Source organism: Protopterus annectens, chromosome 16.part0, assembly GCF_019279795.1.
Source record: "Protopterus annectens isolate FY-2018-M chromosome 16.part0, PAN1.0, whole genome shotgun sequence".
In the NCBI taxonomy this organism is placed as follows: Eukaryota; Metazoa; Chordata; order Ceratodontiformes; family Protopteridae; genus Protopterus; species Protopterus annectens.
The window spans coordinates 371,771,905-371,797,133 of record NC_056750.1 but is presented as its reverse complement, the minus strand read 5'-3'; the positions used below and the strand labels follow the sequence as shown (position 1 = coordinate 371,797,133).

The 25,229-nt window shown below is 38.5% G+C and overlaps 1 protein-coding gene across 3 annotated transcripts in view; it reads right to left on the bottom strand.

Moving 5' to 3' along the window:
• The window catches only part of NPDC1 (neural proliferation, differentiation and control 1), a 788,102-nt gene that overhangs the window by 132,094 nt on the left and 630,779 nt on the right, over positions 1-25,229 (bottom strand). For all 3 annotated transcript variants that reach the window (XM_044057822.1, XM_044057823.1, XR_006362984.1), the window contains one exon: positions 6,042-6,137. In XM_044057822.1, coding sequence (XP_043913757.1) covers positions 6,042-6,137 — 96 coding nt within the window. The remainder of the gene's footprint in view (positions 1-6,041; positions 6,138-25,229) is intronic.

The window sequence follows — 25,229 nt, the reverse complement described above, 5'->3', positions numbered from 1 at the left end:
CTTTGATGAACTTTTCAGCCATAAAATCAGACTCCTGGTTAGGTAGCTTGCATGTGAGGCAAACCTTTGAGAGTCTGCAGGAAAGTGCAGTTATAAGAAGTCACACCCTTGAGAGACAGCAGGAAAGTGACGTTCTAGTATTTCCTTAACATAAATAACTTGTATGTAAGCACTTACTATAAATGACCAGAACATAACATACACACATTCTTGACATATCGGTTAATCTATGAGAAGACCAACATTAACAGATCCTTGTTTGGGGTCATCATCTCAATAACCATTCAGCAAAAAATTTGGAAAATCCCATGTTCAGAAATACATACACACATATTGTACATACTGCAATATATGTTAAGACATAACATGCCAGCTATGAATGCACATATCATTGCAGTTTACCAGTTTTTCCTGTGCATCTACCTGCAATTCAAGAACTAACTATGAAGACTTGATGCTTACATTAACTAAATAATATGAAAGCATATATGTTGTTGATTAAGAAGGGAATCTAAGAGTAGAAGCTGGAGGAGAGACACCTATCCATCAAAAAGGTTTCTCTCAAAGATCAATGGATATGGTATGAATGCATCTTTTATATCTAACACTGCTCCAGGTTGGGATAAATTACAAACAATAACACAAAGTAGAAGAAGATAGGGAAATAAGTACAGAGTTCAGAAAATCGTGTCCTTGTGCCCTGTTTCCCAAACAAGGCACATCCAGAGTCATGGTTAACACAATCATGCATGGTTAATGTCTGTGCTGAAGATCAAGTGGCCAAAGACAGATGGTTTCAATAAAGACACTGCTGAAGCAAGCAATACAGAGAACGACTCCTCTAGTGAAGTGAGCAGTGATCACATCATCAGCAGGTGGACATCCACCTGTCAGGAAAAAAACAAACAGCTCACCAAAGAGCTTGGCAACTGCAAGCCCTTCCATCTCTGGTACAAAGGAAATAAACATATGGTCTCTCTTCTAAAACTGCACACCTACTTCAGGTGACATACGAGTTGGTGGTGAACATCCAGGGTGTGAAGATCCCACATCCCACTCTTTTTTTTTTTTTCTCATGAAGAAAACTAAAAGAAAGACAGACAGGGTCAGGGACTATTACAAAGACTCCACGGGAAGGAAATGTGGGTTCATTTCACAGGATAGCCTGTTTTTGTGAAAGGTCAGTTCCAAATCCATATACATAATAAAAGCAGAGGTGATGGCCACCAGAAAAAGCATTTTCATGAAACAAACTTTGGTTTCAATGTCTTAGCAGGCTCAAAATGTCTATCAGTCATGAAGTTCAAATTCCATGAAGCAGAGTGGATCTTCAAAGGGAAGTGAAGATGAAGAAGTCCATTAAGAGATTGCTATACTAGTCAGAGCTGTGCCATATTACTCAGCTTTAAAAAATCATGATGCTCAGAAACAGCTGACATATGCATCTTGACCATGGAATAATGAAAAGTCCAAATTATGCAAATTTGTGAGATAAGTTAAGATCGTTTACAAGATGACTCAGGAAAGAAGGGTGATACTCTACCCAACTCAGAAAGGCTTCCACCAAGAAGCATAGGACTGCAAAGATGAAAGGTTCTTAACAGACTCATAACCTCAGGACCCCAGCCAGGACATCTGGAGGGACCAAGGAATGTACATTAGAAACAAGGTCCAGATATGGTATCATCTGTCAACACAATTGTTGGGTGTACACGTGGGTAGGACTGAGATATTCCTATATCAGCATGGATCTGAGAGCCTGAAGCCATGTCCTTCTTGGCCACCAGTGGGGTACTAAGTATGGAATTTGATCACTTCTTCCCATGACTTTAGTAAGAGGCTTGGAATCAGTGGAAATGGATATAGGAATCTTCTATGCTATGGAGATAGACTGCATCTACTAGTCCTCCTCTGGTGGATCAAACAAGAGATGGGTGACAGTGTGTTCCAAAGTGGCAAACAGGCTCATGTCTCGAGGTTCCACATTTGGAAAACTCTAAGCACAGTCTCTGATGCTGCATCTCCAGAACAACATTAAGAGTAACAGTTCGGATACTCTGACATCTTGTTTGCTTCAATATGGATGGCCACTGTTGTGAGAGTGATACCCATGTCAATGACCCATTGCCAGATAAACATCTCCTCCATGCAGACGGCATGATTTTGTTCTCCTTTGCTTATGTACCAAATGACACTATTTGCCTGAGTGAACAAGGAAACTCACAAAAAGAAGCTTTACTTCCAAGGCAGTCACAAGAAGGGAAGAGTACATTTTAATTAACCGTTAAAGAGACTGCTGCTTTTGAATCCATGTCATTTTAGTCCATGATATTAACTAAGCCTGTATTTTTCTTGAAAATGCAGTTTTTGCTATTTACAGTAGTCCGTTGTTCATGTACTTCTCTTGGTGATTCATGTGGATGTTAAATACCTGATGGTTGCCCGAGTTTGACTGCACAGATGTCTTTGCACACAGTGTGGGTACGGGGGGGGGGGGTAATCACACTAATCAATGTTACAGTTACAATAAATCAAAGTATGAAAGTTCAAAAAAAGAGCATAATCATTACATTGAAATCAAAGGATCCCAAGACAGCAGAAGGTTAGCAGTGGGCAGAAGCTAAAAGTGCCACTTGTTGTAGCAGCTTGCATCATTGTGGTACCAGTACAGTACCTACCTACCTCGTAATACAGCAGCTACTACATTCCATTTTGAGACCTTTGGCACAGGTCATATGGGAAAGGAAACCTTTAAACCAGGAGGGGGTGGAGAGACATTACGCAAATGAAGCCAGAATGTCTCTATCTAGAAAAGGCTACAATACTACTGGGTTGTTTGTGTAGTTTAACAAGAACAGCAGTTTTCATAAAGTGCATAGGAACAGCGCCGCCATTGTGTAAGAATACGAAGTAGAAAGCACTGTGATTTGTGCTTTGCAAGAGAGGCTGGTTACCCCATAATAAATCCCTGCCTTTCAGTTTAGCAATTAAATTAAGAAGGCATCAGGTTCCTTACTACTGGTATAACTAACAGTCTTCTTTTGTGTAACTTCATGTGATGCTATGTCCAGAATGACAATGCATGTTCATTAAATTATAAAGTTTTCAGATGCTGCCTTACATTACACAATGTCATAACAAGATCTAACTTTAGAAACCACATCTGACTTCCAGTGTCTGGTAAAAATATAAACAAAGGGCAGACAGATACTGTAAGCTGACATTGAGAAAAACACCCAAGCAGAAGACACTAGATGCAGCTTTTACCTTTTGGAAGGACCACTGAACTATTATAGTCAATAGCCTTCCACAGTTGTCATGCCAAAGATTAATACAATGTTAGCTTCTAGAAATCCACTGCTGTGTGAGTGTCCTGTCTTTTCTGCTCTTGCCAAAGAAGATAAACAGTCTGGTGGCCTTTCTATGTAACAGTCCTCTGTCAAGATGGAAATGCAACACATGGTGGTTCATCAACTGTATGGATATATTCTCTTCTTTGGACTATACTGCAGAACATGGACAAGCACAATGAATGCTTAAGAGCCATCACTAAGGTTGCTTTAGGAATGAAGCTATAGTTGCATGCCAAAAACAAGGTCTCTATAGCAAGCTTTAGGAATGTGGCAGCTTTGATCAGAGATCGTCTTTAATGTAAGCCATACAATGTCTTTTTTTTTTGACCATTTCTCTCTTACCTGGTCAGAAACAGTAAAATATGGAAAAACTGGCATAATGTCCAAGGCAATATCATTTTCCTTGCTAAAACAAGGCCTACAAAAATGAGGTTATATCAAAATATAAATGAAAAAAAAAACTGGCAGGAAGGGTCCCAAGGAACACCAAACACAAAAATGTTGAATAAAAGCAAACTTTAATGCTGAATAAATCCAATAAAATCGATGTATAAATCCAGTAAAATCGATGTGAGCACTTTCATTAAAACAATGTTAACTTCATCAAACAAGAGTCGATGTCATATATCTGGATCCAGAATGCAAAGTATAAGAAAATTAGCACACAATAGGGCATCACCTTTTTGAACTGGTAACATATTTTATGAATTTCTTTTTTAAAGTGCGTCTTTACCCACACTTTTCTTAACTGTTTTGTTTTGTTCTTAATCTGTTTAAATGTGTTTTAGTTATTGACTGCTCTGCTTTGTTCTGATAAATTGGAGGGTCACTACGAAACGAAGAATAAATAAATGAAATGTAGCAGTGATCTTGCTTAAACTATAACCAGGTGTTAAGAGCCACACTGAAATGATGGGTCCTCACAAGGGCTGGGGCAAACAGTTTGACTGTTTCTAAAAACAGATGAACAAATGACAAGGTAACACTGATTAGCATTCTGCTTGTGATAAGTAAACTGGATTTAGCTACCATTTACAGCTACACAGGGCAAGCTTGGTTGGGCAAAAGGATCAAGTAGAACAGGCTGGTATTCCTGCATCAGTGAGAAGGGGAAGAATTAATGTGGAGCATTTGTTACCAAGTGAAAATCAAGTAGCAGTAGGCTATGAATTTACCTGCAGTACATTCAAGATGCCTGATGCTCACATACACAAAACAAATGGAGAATGTGTGCTGTCATTACTGTAGGATCATGAAAAGAATAGCTACTTGCAAAACAAGCCCCTGCCTGTGGTATAATAGATTTTCTGGTCCAGGTCAATTTCCTGCAGCAGACCTCAGACCCTACAGTACGTTTTTCTTAAACAGCAGAGACCAACCCCAACCAAGGGCTACACGGGACACTGCCAGCACAATACAGGGGAATGATGAGAACAGATGGGTGACAAACAAACAATAATTATAACACAGCAGTTGGATCAGCCCGACCTGCAGCATGTTTGAGGAACCTGAACCTGCCATCTATGATGAGAGCTTAACTTAACTTTCAGGTTTATCTAGTCTGTGTGTCAGAAGTAACTAAGCATCAAGCATGGCACATGCACTATTGTTAACACAACTGACAGGCAAAATCACAGGCTGGGGCAAAGTGGGAGGATAGGTACAATGATAACTGTTGCCTCAGCCAAAATTTTCAAATGGATATCACCAGGAAGGAGCCACTGATACATTAAGTGGGCACACTTATGACTATGGATCACTACAGAATAGCAATGGTGGTGGGGGACTGGAACATACTGATGGGAATGGGAAATCTACTCATATTACTGGATGGTGATATAGTGCACTATTTGGGAGAAGCAGCTAAGGGACCACCGAGATTGTGATCACTCATATGACTCAGCTAGGACATGCAACAATGACAGAACAACAGAGAGAATGTTAGGATTTGAGTGGCAGAGGCGGGAAAGATGCATTCATTATACAGCAAGTACAAATGAAAGCATAAGACATGCAAGTTTTCTGGGCTTCTGTTTCAATACACCTACTGGATCAGGAATTTTAAAGAGTCCTGGGGTGTGCATGAGGAGTGGGTGGGGGGGGGTTAAAGGGTTTCAAACTACATCATAGTCTGTCCACCAAGATACAGGCTTTTTCAAGGTATATAGGGCTTTTCATATTTTATCTTACCTATGCACATCTCATCAACACCTGGCAAATCTCGGCGTAGGAAATGGGGAATACACTGTTGTTTCTCTGCCCACTCCTCCCTGCTGCTGTCAGCTGATCTCCACTGTCACCCTAAAGTGTCATCTGTTTACTGGAGCCCTCTGTTAATGTCAAGCAAAAGAAGCCCTGAAGTGTCAGATGCATCTCCACATTTTACAGCACTCCCCAAGTTCATCCTTAAGTATCCCAGTTGTTAGCCCCACCCATGTCATGCATGTGTCACAAATTAGTACTCTTCTTCTGCCCCAACAGGGCAGTAGTTCTTACTTAGGACTGCCATGTTTGAATGGTGCCCTGGACCATTCCTGTTTTGTTAGCATAGTGTAGCTAGTGCGGGTAAGAAAGGGGTTGGGAAGGGCACATTCACTTCCAGCACAAAGCACAAACTAATGAATTCTAGGCAACTGGAAGAGAAGCAATACAGATTAAGGATGGCTATGCAACCAGTTCAGCACTTACCATTCTGAGCCAGCTGTTGGTCTGACTTCTGCTTGTCAAGAATACTGGCTAGATCATCGATTTCTTTCTCCAAATCAGCAGCTTCAGGGGCTTTTCCTAAGGGGGAAACGATGCAAAGCTAGTTAAATACACCATTAATTCTACAGACACTACTGCTACATACAACACACGGTGCAATTTGAAATTCCTTAAAGCTTTTGATCACAGTCAGATATATACCTCTCAACTGTACAGATTCCTGCCTCATATTTTTAGTCTATTTTACATAAAACTGTGGTTTTCTAGCATATCACTGACAAATCATTGAAGATTTAAGTCAGGAAGGTCAGAAAATACTGACAGATATTTGAGTTTCAGCCTTCATACCCTTCAGAAAATTCATGCTAATGCAAAACCTGTTACTTTCTAAGTTTGTAAGAGCAAAATTTAAACATTGTCCATATTCTGGGGGCTTTGCCCCCTCCCCCCATTATTTATGGCTTTGTCCATATTTCTTGTTCTAAGAGGTTGGGGGGAATGGTCAGACAGTGTTTAACAATGTTTTTAAAAGTGCCACACCTGGGCAAATAATCTATAGGACAAATGTATTGATATTCATAGGTTCATAGGTAGATACTAGGCTATCTGCCTGTGGGCATTTATAAGCCTAGCCAGAGTGTGTCGGCTTTCGCCGCCCCATTGATTAATTAACTAATCCTCTGTCAAGCAGAGCCAATGACGTGATCCCAGGGGTGTGTTTTCTGTTACCCAAGTGGGCATGTCCTTTTCTGGGCTACTATGAGAAAAAAAAATGATAAGAATAACTGTGACAGAGTGAAGGAAAAGTGCTAAGGCACTTACATGGACTTCTTGTCTCCTTTGTCTATCAAGCTATGAAATGTAATTAGAACAGTAGCTTTCAGAGGGAAATATTATCACTAACCAGTCCTTCAAATTGTTATCCACTGTGTGACTAAATGGCTCCCAGGCAGTTTTGCAATTACCAACTGTTGGAATGCATAGTATGGTATAACAGGTGATGGTCACTAAAAAAGACTGGTCACTGGGGGCGACACCCCCCAACCCCCTGGTACAGAGTAGGCCCTTCTTGCAGTGACTCTGCAAAGGGCAGCAAAATTCAGTTAACTGTCCAAAAATAGCAGACCACATGAAGTTGTGGTCTGACCTACTCATCAATTTTAGTGGGGGAACACTTCTATCATCCCCAAATATGTTTTTTCAGATCAAGCAGTAGGTAACAGTAGCACCTTTACTAAGACAGAACTCTTTCCCTTTAAAAGTCACCAGAGCTTATTACTAAAAACATCTTCTTCTGCCTGTGCTATCACCATTTGTTTGCCATGAAATTATAAGGCATGTTCTGTTCATGGTTTTGGGCTCTCATTTTTTATTTATTTACAGTTTTGGTGGCTGGGAAAGGAAACACAAAATAGTGTCATGTTGTGGGAACACACAAGGCACTACTGAAAGAAGCAGCAACATTGGATAAGAATGGCTGCTGCCCTCACTGTGATAACCTGGAACAGACCAACTTATAATACTAAATGCTAAGCAGGATACAGAAACATTACGACTACATAGTACATCAAAATTCATGGCAAAAATGGCAAAATATGTTTTTTGTGCGAGTACTAAATGTGGGTTCTAATAAGACAGAAATGGATCCTAAGGTTAACTTCCCATCTTCAGCACAACAGATGATCATGACACAGATATACAACTCTATACTTACAGGGGCCTGTCTGTTGCCTTGTATGTCTTATGCCAAACTAAGTTATTTATCACTAGCCTTGTGGCTTACAGTTCACCTAATCACCTTATAGATGCTTTCAAGTCTCACTCTATAAGCTATACACAGGGTATTTCTGTTATGCCTCTAACATTTTAAAGCAGCGACTCCTCTCTCACTGGCTGCTCAGGTGTAGCACAGTAAACTCTGTCTCCTAAGCATCTGCTGTATTTAGAGGCAAGTACTGAAGAGATAAGTGTTCAGACCACCCACATACAGAGAAAGGGGACTTGTTCATTCATTAAGGAATTTTGTGCAAAAACAGAATCACACTTTGAGGAAAACTAGCTTAAAACTGGTACCCAAGGACAATGTCCTCTGGAGCCTTCCAGCTGTTTTCATGACACATTGTGTGTATAACCTTTTCACTGCAACATTTTGTGAATATGGACACCTTCCTGTGGTTTTGCAAAACCTGCTTGTAATACTTTAATTTTCACATATTAAATGTTTTTAAAAGTAGCAGTAGATTTTGAGAAGTTGTGTAACCAGTTTTGCTGGAATAATTACCCAGCCTTCAACACTATTACCTTATGGCATCTCTCGCTGCACAACAGAAATGTTAGGTATAGATGACCACACTTGCCTTTTAAGCAGCCTTACTGTGGTGCTTCACTCTGTGGCTCTGCTGACACATCTCATACAGGCATCTAAGCATGTATGTTTTAAGCCATCAGTGGAGCACGTATAAAACAGAATTAGAAAAAATCTTTTAACATTAGTAAAGCAGACAGGTAAAGTACAGGCACACCTCATAACTGTAGATTTTCAGCTTCACTCTTGTCTTTGCAAGAGTAACTCAGTGATACACATCTCTTTCTCTCTGCATCTGGGAGGATACCTCCTCCCCCAAGAATACCAATCCCCCATAAAAAAAAAAAAAAAAAAAAAAAAAAAAAAAAAAAAAAAAAGACAAAAGCAAAAATTTTCTTTTAAAGGGAAATGCAAGTCCCCTCCCCAGAAAAGAAAGCCAAAGAAAAACTAAAAGGGAAAATGTGCCAATACAGAAAGATCAAAATTATCCCCAAGAGTGAATCTAAGTGTCCAAATCTCATTTGCTGAGATTTTCATACACAGCAGCCAGGGGAGAAAACAGAGGAAAAAATGAACAAGAAGTACAACCTTCCCTAAAAGGTCTTACCTCCAAGAACTGACCTCTGAAAACACTGTGCTGACCAAAGTGGGACAATTCCATACAAGAGAACTTCTATGATAAGACCTATCTAAACCCATGTGATGATAATTCATCAGAAGCTCATTTGTCTCAACTTTCTATATATTAATTGCCAAAAAACACAAGTAACCATACACAACTAGTAAAACAAAAAAAACTTTCACCAAAAACGAAAATAGCAGCCCAAACTGGATTTTAAATGTCTTTACTTCAATTCCGGTACCTCGGCCTTCGCCTTCTAATGGAATAACTTACAATGTGAAAAAACAGTTTATATACATCACCCTTCATGAAATTAATCAGCAACAATTAAACAATTAACCATTTTTTTCATCCATTCAAAAATGTAAAGTCATATCAAATTAAATGACTGTGGGTTTATTTTACCCAGAACTGGTAAACATAGACATAAATTTAGTTTGGGCTGCTATTTTCATTTTTGGTGAAAGGTTTTTTTTGTTTCTATATATTAAATCAAGTATCTGGTTTCATTTTCAAAAAGAGCCTCTGGAGAGGTAAGAAGACCCATCATCTTGGAATCACGTTGCCTGGGTAAGGCTGGCTTCAAAGCCAGGCCTGTCTCCTGATAATAGCAATTAGGATAGCAGTTGTAAAAGAAAAACAGGACATATAAGCCCATCTGTAAACATGGGTAAAATATTCTTCAAAATTGTGCCCATCACTTTCAAGAATTTGCTGTCTGTTTCTAAAGAATGTTAAAAACAGCAATGCATACACTTCCTGTCAGAAGCAGGACTTCACTGAAGCTAAACTCCTTCAGACTTTAATCCTTAAAGGACAGTTGCTGAAATCCTATCTTGATGAATTCAAAAGGAAATGAAGGACAGAAATTTTGATCGAGTGGATAAAAGTTCTGGACAAGCGAAGCAAAGTCTTGATCAGATGGTATTTTAATACCTAAGAATCCTTAAGTCTAGTGTCAGTAGCTCAACAGTTACACACACACACACCTTTAGTGCTGGAAGATGACTGCTGTGGTTTCTACTCCAGCACCAGACAGATGGATTAATTTTCCAAAACTGACACTGCAGTGTAGCATGGGGGGGGGGGGGGGGGGCTCTGAACTCCTGAGTGTGCCAATCCGTTGGATGAGAAGTTAAACAGCAGTCCCATCTGCTTGAGATGGTGGTAGCTGAGGTGGATATAAAATATCCCACAGTACTTTTTGAAATGAGTAGACGTTCCCCGTTGCCTTGGTCAAATTTCCTCCAGTTAGTATGAATACTACCTTGGGTCTCCAATGAAAAGAGGCCATTACCTGTGGGACTAGCCTGGTCAGGAAAGTGCTAATAGAAAAGATAATGAAAAAATACAAGCTCCAAGGTTAGTCAGTGCTGATGAAAATACTTGTTTTTTCTAGAAAATCAAATATTACCTTATCTTCAAAATAGTGAGACTCCAAAGTCCAGGCATTTGGGGTATAAGTTTCTCTGCTTGAACCTTTGTAAATATTAATCTAACTATCTTAGTCCTGCAATGCCTGTTAACCTATTGTAAACAAAGTAATGACTATCTCTGCTTGTAATTAAGCTTCTGTATTACCAGTTTATATATTTCTCGGGTCTATATCACTTCGTCGAAACGGCAGACGTTTGAACACCATATGTTCGAACTTCTAACCTCGAAGTGCAAAACCATCAAAGGCTTAGAACAGCAAATTTTTTTCCCAGGGAAAAAAATTGCTGTTCCAAGAAACACACACACAACACAAGCACACCAAAAAAACAGCAATCCACACACATACACTTAAAATCCTACATCTAACCCTACACTAAACTGTACATACACTACTATCTATCCACTTACCTTAACCCAAACCCTAACCCTAAAGTCTGTCACTATCGCACACCCACCTCACCCGCACTCTAACCCTAACTCACCTAACCCGAGCCTTAACCCTAACGTCCACACAATCGCACACTTACCTGAACCCGACCACAGTGCTGAAAATCATGAAGCCACAGAAACAGCCCACTGAATTCTTCCCCTGAGAAAGAATTCAGTGTTCCGCGGCTTTGCGATAATCAGTTTTCGAACTTCACAGTTTGAACATATGATGTTCGAACTGCTGAAGTTTCGACGAACTGATTGGAACCCTATTTCTCATTGTATTAAAATCTTAATTGTGGAGCTTTTCTCCCCGGGCCTCCACTGAAAATGGACCTGGTCCAGCTGGATTTTCATGTTAAACAAATGTAAAATAAATAAATAAAAATAAATAAGGGCTTGCCCCCTTGAAAGAACACCTACTTAGTCCAAGTCAATTTTTCATGGATTTTTCCAAGATGAAGGTGGCAGCTTGTTTTCACAGTATAATACTGTTTGAAGAAAGTGTTGTAAAAGCAAACTAAACATTTTTTGGAATTCTGTAAGTTTACCAAGCTGTTTTGGGAAGAACGGATCAGTGAAAAGACATGGTTTCCTGCATCCATTATGTTGGCTAGTTTATCTACTCATTTATTTGTTTGATAACTGGATAAATTGACTAGGCTCATGCACTTCTTTCTAGAGGTGACCTGGGAACATAATCTTGGTCAGATAAAGCTTGTTTAGCAGGTCATAACCATAAACTTCTGGCTTAATTTCCAGATTAAAGCATACACAGCACATGCAATAAAAGGATTACTGCTTTGACACCGAAGGACTAAGAAGAAATTAGTCCCCCCCCGGATGTAAAAAAAAAAAAAAATAGTATAATGGCTTTTAGGGTAAACTGTATCAAAAATAGATTTTCTGCTGAGTCTCACTGCAGCCATGTCTACTTACTGCAGAACAGAAAAGGAGAGTGTAACCCAAAGTCCAGTATTCTCACTAAGACACACAATGTCTCTAAAAAATTAAAACTCATGGGAATTATGTCATGTTTTCAAAATCAGAGTGCTACAGAACTATAAACACTACCAGATACAAAGGACAAAGAGATTGTAAGCTCAGCCTAAAACAGCCTCTCCACAGACAGCTGTATGGCTCAGCATTTGTGGCCATCATGTGCACCACTATATTAAAAGTAAGGTCTGCTCTTGGGGCACCAGCAGTAGATTCTCTTCTGCACTAATAGCATCCAAGTCCTTAAAATGCTGGAAATACGTTTTTAGAGAAAATGCATTGTTATTGGTCCAAAGTATAGAAAGAAAGCGTGATGACCAGCCTTGGCCTTAGAAACAGCTAAGACCCACCAAGGCTAATTGTTGCAAATTTTCAGCCAAAGCTTGTAACTTATCCTCACTTTGACGAGCTGTATTCTCATCAAAAGGTAAGAAATTATGGCCGAATCACATAGGCTTTGTTTATGTAAAGACATAGTAGTCACAATCACTTCCTCAGACAGACAACTAGCTGCACACAAACTGTGAGATATCTCTCCAGGACTTGCCACCTCATGGCTATTCATCAATGTCTGTCAGATGCAGTGCTCCACAGCCCAGGCATTGAATAAGTGGGAGCATGACATCTGCTTGGATGAACTGATCCTGAGCGCATTATCGTTGTACCACTAACACTGAAGTGCACTTACACCAGGTATCACTCTTACATGTACATAGTGAACTGTGGCGCTCTTTCTGTGGCTGGCACTCTGTGTGGTGAGTTTTAGGGATATGGCCTAGAACAGCTGGAAGAGTGCTAAAGATTTTTACTTTCTGACATCTAGATATAGTTCAGTAACAGTAAATTTAGCAGAGTACTGCAAACAGGTAGTGAGAATAATTTGTCATTTCTGTCATATTTGCCCTTTCTACCTAGTTGTGTAAGCATGGAATTTGTATATTTATGTAAGAGTGTATGGGGAGGTAATTATGGTAAGACGAATTGGACTACAGTTCTCTGGGTCAAAGGCCGAGTCATCCTTTTGAATACATTTAGGAATAGATCAGTAAGGAAATGTTTAGTGTTTATTAAAAGACAATGTGGTATAGTGCCAGGGCCTACAGAACTACTATTTTTGATATCTGAAAGCATGGACCAGATTACTGGTACCAGGCTGCTGGGCTGTCACCCATCCAAACTGTTTTTAATTTGGTTTATTATATTTTTAATAAATGTTTACTAAATTTTAAAGTTTCTAGTACTCAAGAGACTCACATCTCTGTCACAGTGCACAGCACATGCTTGGAATTCTCGTTTGCACCAAAAAGGTTAATGTGCTCAGATGGGCTGTTTTTTTTTTTTTTTTTTTTTTTTTTTTTTTTTTTTTTTTTTACAACAGTCCAGCATCAAGGCATACTACCGCTTAAATAATTTCTCTTGCCATTTTGGGAATTTCCAAAATGGCTGTTCAATGCGGTTGGTCAGACAATTTAGAAAAGCAGCAAGCAGTAATTTCCCAAAGACTAAGGCTGCCTCACATGAGTCCTTATGAGCTTTTCCAGGTAAGTTTATGTTATGGGGATGACTGAAGCATTTGCTGGAAGCTATATGTGTGTAGTGAGTTTTTTCACATTAATTTAATATACAAGGACGTGTTAAGGATTTCAAGGAGGAGAAAATTCCATCATATGGGTGAGAAGCATGACGTGATCAGATGAGGAGAGAGGGCTTGTTGGTTTGTGAAACATTTGCACATTGTTAAGACTATTTTCAAAGTAGTGAGAAAAGCAGCTGATATCCCAGGAGTTTATGGCAGTGACAAACAGAACAAATTTGTGGCAGTACTGTTTTATACAGGACAAGGCCAGGAAAAAATAAGCAGCAATGCACAAACTAGAATCTGAGGAAACAGCAGAGCACAGCCCCTGCCGGACGACCACACACGTACAAATCATAGAAGAAAGTGACAATCTTCTTCCAAAGATATGCAAAAGCATTTCATAGTGCATGTTGTGATGCCTAGAATGTCCACGGCCAGTATACTCACAGAGTTATTTACCATGTTTAAAGTTTTATTTTCATTTCTTCATTTGCCAAGTGAGTAAGTGAGCAGGTCCACCTCTAAGTGCTTTCAACCATGACTCAAGCCATTAGCATAAGACTAAATACAATTTATATGAAAACCGAGAGCCAGCATTTCTAATGAAGCAGGTAGACCAGAGAAATCCCAAGCAGAGATGGACAAAATCCATGCAAACAGAGACAAGAGGTCAGAAATTAATTTTGGACCCTGAAGTGCTGAGGCTGAGATGTTAAAGATAGAGCCACCGCGTTGCACAAACCTATCTTCGGGACAGGCTGTTTAGTACAGAAGTATGAACTGAAATGCTTGGTAAGAAAAGTGAGTGTCACTACAAAGCTATAGCACACAGATCCTTTTCACTGTTTGTTAAATACTTTGCCTCTCTGTGTATCAGGAGTAACAGTGGTTGAGACGGCTCTGACGAACGTATTCTCCAACCTCTGGGCACCTAGCCATAGGACATTCTGTTACGCTTTTGAGGCCTGCATGAAGCAGAATATCCCTGCAGGAGGGAAAAATGACTCACCACAATCTTACTGACAAGCTACTGTTTAAGCAACTGGGGTAGATTGTTATGGGCACTGCAGTATACCTCAGAATAGGAGGGGGTTAACCAACAACCAGGGCTAGCAAAATCAGACAGATTGCATGTCAAAGTATGCATGTGTGTTTGTGTGGGGGTGGGATGCAAGCTTGTACAGTTAACACAGGTAATGCATAGGTATATGCAGCATTACAAAAAGCAACAATACATTTTGTATACAAGTAACACTGTGAGTTGTTACACTCATTTAAAAGATTTTAGATTGCTTTCTGCATACAAAGGACAGTAGTTACTTGTGTTTTACACATTACAGTCACTGCCTCATGTATGAGGCATCAGACAGTGGAGTGTGAAGGCCTACACTAGGGTTGCCAATACTCCATAGCTCTGCAGGTCATCATTGTTAGAAGTGACAGATTCAGTGTCCTGGGGGTTGTTTGCAATTCAAGAACAGATGGCTTTGACACTTCAGCAGATGGCTTTGACACATCACATGTCCACAAAAAGAAACAAGGGAAGCAACTTATGTTAACTTAGACAACGGTGTAGCACTGTAACAGTTTTCTATGTAGACAGAGACTTGTCTAACCTGGATAAAGGCCTACTCAATACAGCTCTCGTCAAATACATCCAAAGGTCCTGTAACACAGTCATTGAGACTATCTCATTAATAGGAGGGTTGCTAACATGGTTCTCAAACTACTTCAGTGTTAGCTTAACTACAGTCCTGCTAAATTCAAAATTCTGAAGGCTAGGCTACAACCACTCCAGAGCCCTAAGTGGTCCTAATTTGCCACAAACCTGTACACTCTCTCTAAAAATTGATCTCAGCATCGTAAATATTACATTTTGTGCAGATTAGAGCTGGACAATCTACAGCAGACATTCTCCCCTCCCCCTCAAAAATCATAATACATTTGTTTATATTGATTAATTACCCAAGTATATTGCCAAGTCTATCTTTTTCATGCACTCTACGTACTGAACGCATAATACACCAAATACCCTTGCAGTTACACTGTTACAAAATCACAAAATTCCAACAGAAGAGTCATGCTCCACAGCGGCTATAACATACACCCCTCACTGTTTTGACTGCAACCCAAAACTGAAACTAGAGACTGTTAAGAAAGCTGTGATTACTGCCATTTCAGACATACCTTATATGTTTTGGTGTAAGCATATCCTTGACATCTGCAAATTTATTTTCCAAAATACCATCTGTAAGGGGGTCTGGCACGCCCCTGACTCTCTTATTTCCTAACGACATAGGATTTGAAGGGGGCAAGCTCCTCTTACAACTGTATTACAAAACTTAGAATTACTCAAAGAACGTTTAAAATTATCAATACATTTTAATTCAAAAATACTTAGTGAATACAATTAGCTCAGGATACCTGGTACCACCATATGATTTTAGTTTATGATGTATACAGACTGCCAAGTGGTGAGCCACTCAGCAGCAGAGCAGTTCTGCACTAAAGTTTACTTACACTAAGGTCACAGCATAATCCACGGTTCTAAACACCTGCTAACAAACTTGCTTAAAAACATTAAACAAAGTTTGCAGATTCATAGTCCTGCTCCAACAAGCATCACTTACCTAACCCTTTAAAATGCTGAATACATTTCTGAGTGATTGACCCACCCTTTGAAGGGCTAATATGCTTTTCAAAGTACTTCAAAACAACCACTGCCAGAGCCTTATCAACTGCAGTCTTTTTTGGGGCAAACGCACTGTGTCACCTTTGTGGATCCCATGGAAGGTGACAGACTTATGTGTAGGGTGACTGAAAGAAGCAGAAAGGGATCTTGGCTTGCATACAGTGTCTCTAAAATTCCATTAATGTTTCTGTGTTGCAACAGCAAAAAAAACAGACCTACAGGAAAAGATGTTAGGTTTCCATAGCTGACATTGTGACAAAAAACAACTGACAGACGCAGCTACTACGTTTCCACTGGTGATGTTTTAATATGAAGATGGTAGAAAACCAGATGTATTCACTGGATTTCTACTAGCAATGTACCAATAGAGACTGAGTGGATGGACTGCCATTGGTGATAGTGCGGCAAAGAATGAGCCAGCCTATATGTGCTGCAATTGAATTTTCATCTAGACTGACATGATCCAAGTTCTAAGGCAAATTAAAGTTGTTGGTGAAGCACTCAGCTGGAAATAGTGTGACAGAGACAAACTGTGAATGTCATGCGTCTGTAGTCCTACTTCTAAATGGATGGGGATAAAGGGCTGCCATGTGAGATGCAGCATCAGAGAAACCAACCACTGACTGTCACTGGGGATTATTCTGGAAGTACTTAGACTCTTTATGGTCTTCTATGATTATCACAGCCAAGCTATAACTCAAAATGATCATTGATATCAGTGCACTACCCCTGAGACCACCAATACAACAATATAAAAAAAAAAAAAAATCTGTGCATTACAGATTGGGAAGACACCAGTGTCAGTGCACAGTTCTTGCTAAAGAAAATGATAAAACTTCTGATGAAGCTGCAGAATATTCAACAAGATGTTTTTTTTTTACCTTCAATGAGCTACAGTGAATGTTGATAGCCACAGAAAAATGGCATCATCAGTGTCCATCAGGAACAGCTAATCATATAGCCACATGATACTAAGTTATATGGAGCTGCTGCAAACTCATGTCTTTGGTTATGGTAGGGAACCCACTCACTGCAGCCTTACAGGCTTGCTCTACTACCTCATACAGAAACTAACAGTGGGACAAAGAGTTAAGAAATAAAGGGGTGCTCTCACTAAGAAATGCACAATGAAACTATTTGTAAATCACAGGTATAACTAGCGAAAGCACAGACTGTGGATTCAATCACAAGCTTTATAATATTCACCCTAGTATGTGTACTTAAGTTTGGTAGTAATATATTATGCAAGGCTCCTTGTGTGATCAGCCTATATCTACCCACCACAACATTGCCACACAGTATCAAACATGATCTACTTATTCTCATGCCAAAGTGACATCGCTTTACTCTGCCACTGACTTCCATCCTACTGTTAATCGTTGGGCACAAACCAAAATATTTAAGCAGATTTGTCTCCAAACAAGTGCTAGAGTATATAACAAAATACAGACAGTATTGTTTTTTGCCCCAACTATAGTAGTATTACTGCTCTGTGCACATTAATTGATCATAATGGTACCTCTAGAGTGGAAAATTCAATGCAGAATATAACCAGTTACAGCGAATCTTCTGTTGCGCCTGAATTTAGACGATACCTCGGAGCCCATACAGAGTGACTGATGATCATGAAGCTTTTACTTTAGTGGAGAACCTGTTATATAAATTAAAAAAACTCCAATGGCAGAGACTTCACCTGGAAACCTGTCTTCATCATAAGGTAATCCCCAGAGGACTAAGAGTTCTAGTCATGCCTACATATGGCAACACTCATCCACAATTATTAATGAAATGGCAAGTGATCAATTCAGAAACAAGTCTGAATTATATCAGGCTACTGACAGATTATTTTAAACCCATAAAGAATCATTTGTCCTCAGAAGTGGAAATGAGACAACAGAAATAAAAAGTATATACAACGGATAGCTTTCTGGATAGATTGGATGACCTCTACTGTAATATTGTGGCATTTAATGAAAGATTGGAGTGTACAAAAATGAAAAAAATTAAGGAGGGACTTTCTTGATTTCAAGAATGGAAGGATCTTTGCTTCACCTAGGGACAGATACCCCAGCAAATTTAAGACCGACCGTTTAGAGAACGCTACTCTGAATAGTTTGAACAATGATTTGAGAACAGTTACTGACAAGGAATCACTGGCCACTAAGGTATCTTCAGAGAGTAACAGATCACAAACTTCAGATCACAGTGACAGAATAGGTCATCAATCTGACCTTGGGAGCGACATGTAAAGACACATGTTCCATCACTGGATTTTCTTACACTCCCCTTATTGGTACAGATATATACGACACACAGCGATTGTTCACCAGACAGAAGCAGGAAAAGGAGAAATATTTCCTTGGAAATCTAACTATCACAACAGTTGCTCATAATGATTTGGTAATTAACTTGAACCATTATGAATTTATGGATACAAAACTGTTATTATTAAACAAGGGTCTCTCACTCATTCCTGCTACTCACTTGCAAATAAGTGACGTTATAGTCAATTTAAAAATGTTTTACAGGAATGTAATGTTAAGGAATAATTCTGGCTGTAGTGGTAGTAATGTGAGAAAAGACTTGAGGAAACCTAGCACTTACCACAGCACAATGCTACCATCGACACTTACCTTAACGTCTGCAAAAATTATATTACTTAGAGAATGAATGAAAGCAGACATCATTTTTACAACCTGAAATATGAAGAAAGGTTGGCTTTGAAATAATTACAATGTAACAATACCATCACTATATGTCCTGCTGACAAAGGGGTGCTACTGTCATCTTAGATAAATCTGCATATGATGTCAAGATGCTGAATATGTTGAGTGATGAAACTACACATAAATTAATTAATCATTCAAAGTTAAATCAGAATGGTGAAAGCAATAAGTGACACCATATATGAACTTTTAATGTGTCGAAAGACAGATCAAGCCACATATGAATTTTTTACAGTGATACATCCTATTATACCCACTATCAAAGGTCTTCATAAAATCCACAAGGATGGTGAAAAAACACCTTTACACCCTATAGTTGCAGGTGAAGGATGAGCAACTGAGCCCATATATATATATATATATATATATATATATATATATATATATATATATATATATATATACGGAGTGAGAATTGAAAAATGCACTAGCGCTGGCTCCTACGGTTTTCAAAGATTTTTAAATTTTCTTTCAATATGCGTGTCTCCTGTTAAGAGATTTTGCACAATATTGTATGGTGTCAATGGGCATGAATAATCTCTTAATGATAACACAAAATGAATATGAGATTCAGGCAGTTAAAACATTTTTAAGTGACAATGAAGTGTATAACAAGGAAAAGATAAATCTGTTATGCCTACTATTAAACACTGTATTGAAGAACAATGTCTTTATGTTTGAAGGCAAAGTGTTTTGGCAGAAATGGGGGGGCTGCTATGGACACCTCCTGTGCAAACAGTTATGCCAGCATAGTTTTGGCATACCGGGAAACTAATCATGTATTGAACAACAAAAATAAGTTCTATCCATTTATACAATACTACAAAAGATTTGTGGATGATGTTTGTATTATATGGAAAGGAACAGCGGTGGCCCTGAATAATTTTGTTGTGTATCTAGAGTCAACTACGAGCTTCTTGAAATTTACCACTTGGCAATCAGAAACTAAGTTTAAACTTCTAGATGTTCTCCTAGAGATGGATGACAGTGGAATGAATATGGGCTTGTTTACTAAAGAATGTAAACGGAATAATATACTAACATGTGACAACATGCATGTCCTCATATACATGCTAATGTAGTTAAGGGTCAGATGTTAAGAAATTCGAGATTACATACTAGAGAAGAGGATTTCAAGAGAGCGAATTTATGATTGGGACAGCAATTTACATCAAGGGGCTACAAGAAGGTAATACAACATTATTTGGATCTGGCCAAGCAACAGAGGAATACATGTGGGAAACCTTATTTTGCACAAAGAAGTGCAAGTCAAACATCATCTGAGTCTAATAAGTTAGAAGTCACAACTGACTCACAAACTAGAGTTGTATGTCACTGGAATATGTCAAAACAATATGTCTGCAAAATTATTAAGAATAATTAGAAAATTCTACTTAGTGATGATGAGAGAAATAGTTGGAGATATTCCAGCTTTTTCCTTCAGGAACAATAAAAACTTGAAATGATTGTTATGTCAGAGACGGGTTCCTTCTGAAAATATACGTTCCGACAGAGTTGGCACATTTCCATGCAGAAGGTGCATGATGTGCAAATATATTTCTACAACAAAAAGCTTTATATATCCTGCTGCCACTAGAACGTATACAGATAAATTATACACTGTTTGCACAATGAAGAATGTGGTGTATGTCGCTTGCTATCAGTCAGCAATGCCATTATTTTTATGTTGGCAAAACCAACAGGCAATTGAAGGAAAGAATTTCTAAACATTTGTGATATTTGATTGAGGGACACCAAGAGCCCATTAATGAGCCAAATTTCAATGTATAATAGCCACATTTTCTCATTTCTGGTCGTACAAGTAGTGTAGGACAATAAACGAGGTGGAGATATCACACTAGAGACTGAACTTGCTGAGATGCGGAAGGCAGGGAATTTGTGAGCTGATACTGATCCTGGTTTAAATACGTCTCTTCCACTTAAACCTGCTTTTAAAAAAATGAATATTTAATTACGGATCACTCTCATTGGCACTATCCAATATATTCTGAGTGGTATATATTGAGCCACGTTCTCCTGCATGGTAATCATATCATTGTTTTTACATTTTGATTGCGTTTAGATGTTATCTATTATTGTGAGGCATTTAATTTTTTGCTATAGAAGGTATGGGTGGTTTGCTGGAAATTTATTTGCTTATGCGTTTGACTAAAAAATGGGAACTTTTTTTTTTTTAGCTGTGGATGACGAACAGACTTTGGCTATCTAATCAATCATTAGTGATCCTACTAAACAGATTCAAGTAATCATTTTTCACTGGATGAAGCTGGTGACTTTGTACAAACCAACACCTATGGGATATTAAGGTTTCTGCACATTGTTTCACTCACAATAATAAATAACTGGAATTATTAATGACTGGGTATAAGCTATGTGGATCTTGTTTTTAAATGGATTGTCGAGCAGCTTATTGATCGCTCACCTGTCCGCATTTATGATATGAACCAATAGGGTACGCTGTCTGGTCCAAGAAGACAATTGGGTTAGCACTACCAAACTACCAATCCAGGTTCTACCGAGTACCAACATCAGTGATGTCAGGGTATTTGACAATGACTGGTTTATGGCAGTGACTGGGTAAAGTCACTTTGATGTACTCAGTGATTGCACTGATGTTATGTGGAAGGTGATTGCAACTGACATCTGTTTAAACCTGTCAGTAAGATGCAGGTTTAGTTATTGATTGTTTTTATAACTGTCATTTGACACATTTTATACACTTGTTTTTGGTCAGATGTTATCTACTGAGTCTCTCTGGATGGTGATTTTGTTTTTACCATTGGGCTGTAAGGTTGCTCACTGCTATAAAACATGGTGGCACAGTTAGCTATTATTTTAGAAGGTGTGAGCAGCTTGCTGATCACTCATTTGCCCACGCTTATGTTATGAACCAATAGGTTACAGTGTTTGGCCCTAGAAGATAACTGGACTAGCATTATTTAACCAACCGATGGAGGCTCTACTGTGTACAGACAACAGTGAGGTCAGGGACTCTCGACACTGATTGGTTTATGGCAGTGAATAGGCAAAGTCAATTTGATGTACTTAATGACTGCATTGATGTCATGTGGAAGGTGGTTTTGATTGGTCTACACTATGTATTTTGACCAATAATTTTTTGTTTTGTTTTTATTCTTCATTTACATCTTAACACTGATTGGTCATGAAGGTATTTAAATAATTTTAGAGTCTATGGTTTTATAGATCTGAAGAAGAGTTTTACCTTGTTTTTTTATGCATATCATTTTCTGTGTCTTACATTAAAGTGATTCATTTATGATTTTATGCTGTGGTGCTTTTGGTACTTTCCACATTCCAGTACCATTTGTTAGCAGCCATATTTTCTACTTTGTTTTATATATATATATATATATATATATATATATATATATATATATATATATATATTAACATTTTATTATTTTTAAGGTGATATACTTCATGACTTAAAAGGCACCTTTGACACTGCCAACCACTCAAAGATACTCAACAAACTAGCTAAAAATGGCTTCTCTATAGAAGTCTTAGAATGGTTTCAGAGCTTCCTCTCCAACCATACTTTCAGGTTACTTTGTCCTGATGATTTCTCAAAAAAATTCAGTAATTACAAAAGAATACCTCAAAAGTCATTTCTCAACCTCTCCTTTTCTCGCTTTTCATAAATGACCTCCTCTGGAACTATATACTTTATACAGATGTCATTACTAAGGCCAATAAGAATCATAGGACACTTAACACTGAACTAAAAAAAGGATTACTACACAGTGGTTTGGAGCTGGCTTGAAGCCAACAATCTATGTTAATTCAGCCAAAATATATAAATAAACACAGTTATGCTTTTTGAAACACCTCAAAAGGTAAGAAAGGTATAAATCTCAGCTATCTTGCAGGAAACCAATTACCCTGGACAAAACAGTATATATCACTGCCTCACATTTGATCAAACCCTCTCCTTTAATATTCACTCAAGATCCCAGGTGAAAGTTCTTATCCAGCTTAAGGCTTCTTAAAAAATTTCCAATTTTCTGTCCTCTGAACTCAGACGTGCTATTGTCATAAATGTCCTTCTACCAAGAATGAAATACTGTTTCACAGGTTGCTCTCTGCTCCTTTCATAACTATTCTCGGCTTCAATCTGATAAAAATGAAATTCTCAGACTTGTTTATCTAGCTAGAGAAAGAAAGCACCACTTTGCAAAAGTGCACAGAAATGGCTTCCAGTTTCAGCTGGTGCCTTTCTTCTTAACAGCCCTAACTTTAAAATGCTTCACGAAAGGTACTTAGCCTCTCTGCTTAACTAAGTGCACTAAAATTCAAAATTATTCACTTAGAAACATCAACAGCCTGTAGCTACTAAGGCCATTTTTTTACAATATCTTTATAAGAGAAGGCATTTTTCAAGATTGCTCCGGACTTTTGGTAGAATATGCAAGATGACAAAGAAAATTGGTAATCTTAACCTTTTCAGAAAATTGCCCAAGGAGCAATTTTCTGATGAAAACAAATGCAGATGCTTCTGTGAGACTGCTTCACTGCCCCAATACCTAAAGATCAATTTCAAAGCTCCAACTTAACTTACAAAGTCATACCATTTGGCTTACGGTAGCACATCTCCAAATTCTTTCTACCCCCCACCCCAAAAAAAATCAATTAAATAAGTAAACGTAATGAAAAAATCTGTATATTAGCACATGAGCTAAACCCAAATCATGCACACCTGTTTAACTACATTATCACACCAGCAGCAGCAGCAACATGTTGACAAGATTCCGTGGGCAGCAGCAGTCAAAAGTAACCAGCGCTGGGCATCACAATACAAAAATAAAAATAAAACGTTACAAGACAAGCACCCTAACAAAAGTAATATTCAATGAACATAAGTATAACTGGCTTAACCAGCACCCCACCACTCAGCAGCTCTTCACGTGAAAAAAAAGGCATTTTACTACTTTACTGTATTGAGCTGATCAGGTGAGTACAGATCCAACCTCTGACTCCTCCAATGAAGAGCAAAAGCAGAAAAAAAATGCCCTACCCTCCATTGATGCATTCAAACTGGAGTGCTGTAGTGCTTTGTGTGGGATCTAAACTGTAACAACTACTTGCTACAGATTAAAAGTGTTAAAAAAAATAAAAATAATTAGAGCCTGAGCGCTGTAGCACTCCTTGGAGGCAGGATATAGACTGTAGTAAATGTTTGCTAAATTTGTAGCAAACAGTTGCTAGTGCTACAGTTTACACCCTGTTTGCACAAACAGCTATGGTGCTCATGTTTTACTTAAAAAAAGAGATAGATTTTTTTTTCTTTTGTTATGTTTTAAACTATTGCAAGCAGTTGCTACAGTTAATACCACTCATGGAGAGCTACAGCACTCAGTTCTGATTGCAAATGCAATACTGTCACTTAAAATCCAGTATTGCACTAGAGATCGGTATTGGCTGATGGTACCCCCTCAACACTTTGTACCTGGGGCAGTTTCCCCTGTTGCCCTGCCTCAGCAATGCTACTGTTAATGAATAATGCGCTTATTCATTAAAATACTCCAATTGTTGGACCACTTCTATGCCATAGCATTTTACTTTTGTAAGACTCCATTGTTTTACCATTAATGTCACAAGCAGGTGTCAGAAGCAGAGACCATAAGACTTCTGCATCCCAAACAACATCAGCACTCCAGTCCTTTCAGAGGTGAGAGCCCAGAAGAATATAATCATGAAAGAAGCTGAAAGGCTTTTGTAAAAGTCTTATTTTCACAAAAAATTGTTGTTTTATGTAAAAATAAGACCTAAACAGCCACTGCACACCAATGCCTGTTTCAATAAGGCAGAAACGCAATGCAAATGCAGCACCTGTTTTTGAATCTTTGAACATGGCCTTTAAGAGCAGCCACATTTCTCACAAAGCATACACTAATACTTTCCTGACCTTTCACTCTTGGGAATTATATTAAATTCGGGTAGTGGGGCTCCTCTCAAGGAGCATTGGCACATTCCTACTCCTTTACTAGCCCTGACACTGCCTTCACTAAGCTCAAACACAAGCGTTAATTCTGTAAAATGGCTATTTTTCTTGGGTGGGGGTGGGGAAGATATAACATCACTTGGTGCTCCTTCATTTATATTTAACTCCATGCTGCTTCACTTTACATAGTGAATGCACAGTACTCTTCCATCCTACAATTATTTAGCTTTGCTATTGCACCATACTTTTGTAATATAACTATTTTTCTTCACTACCAGAGCGGATTACTATTACTTTTACAGGTGATCTGTCATTTTGCTGCATTACACAAGTAGCACCATTTTACATGTGATACATTCTTTACTTCTGGTTCACGCTCAAGGCATTCCTAAGTCACT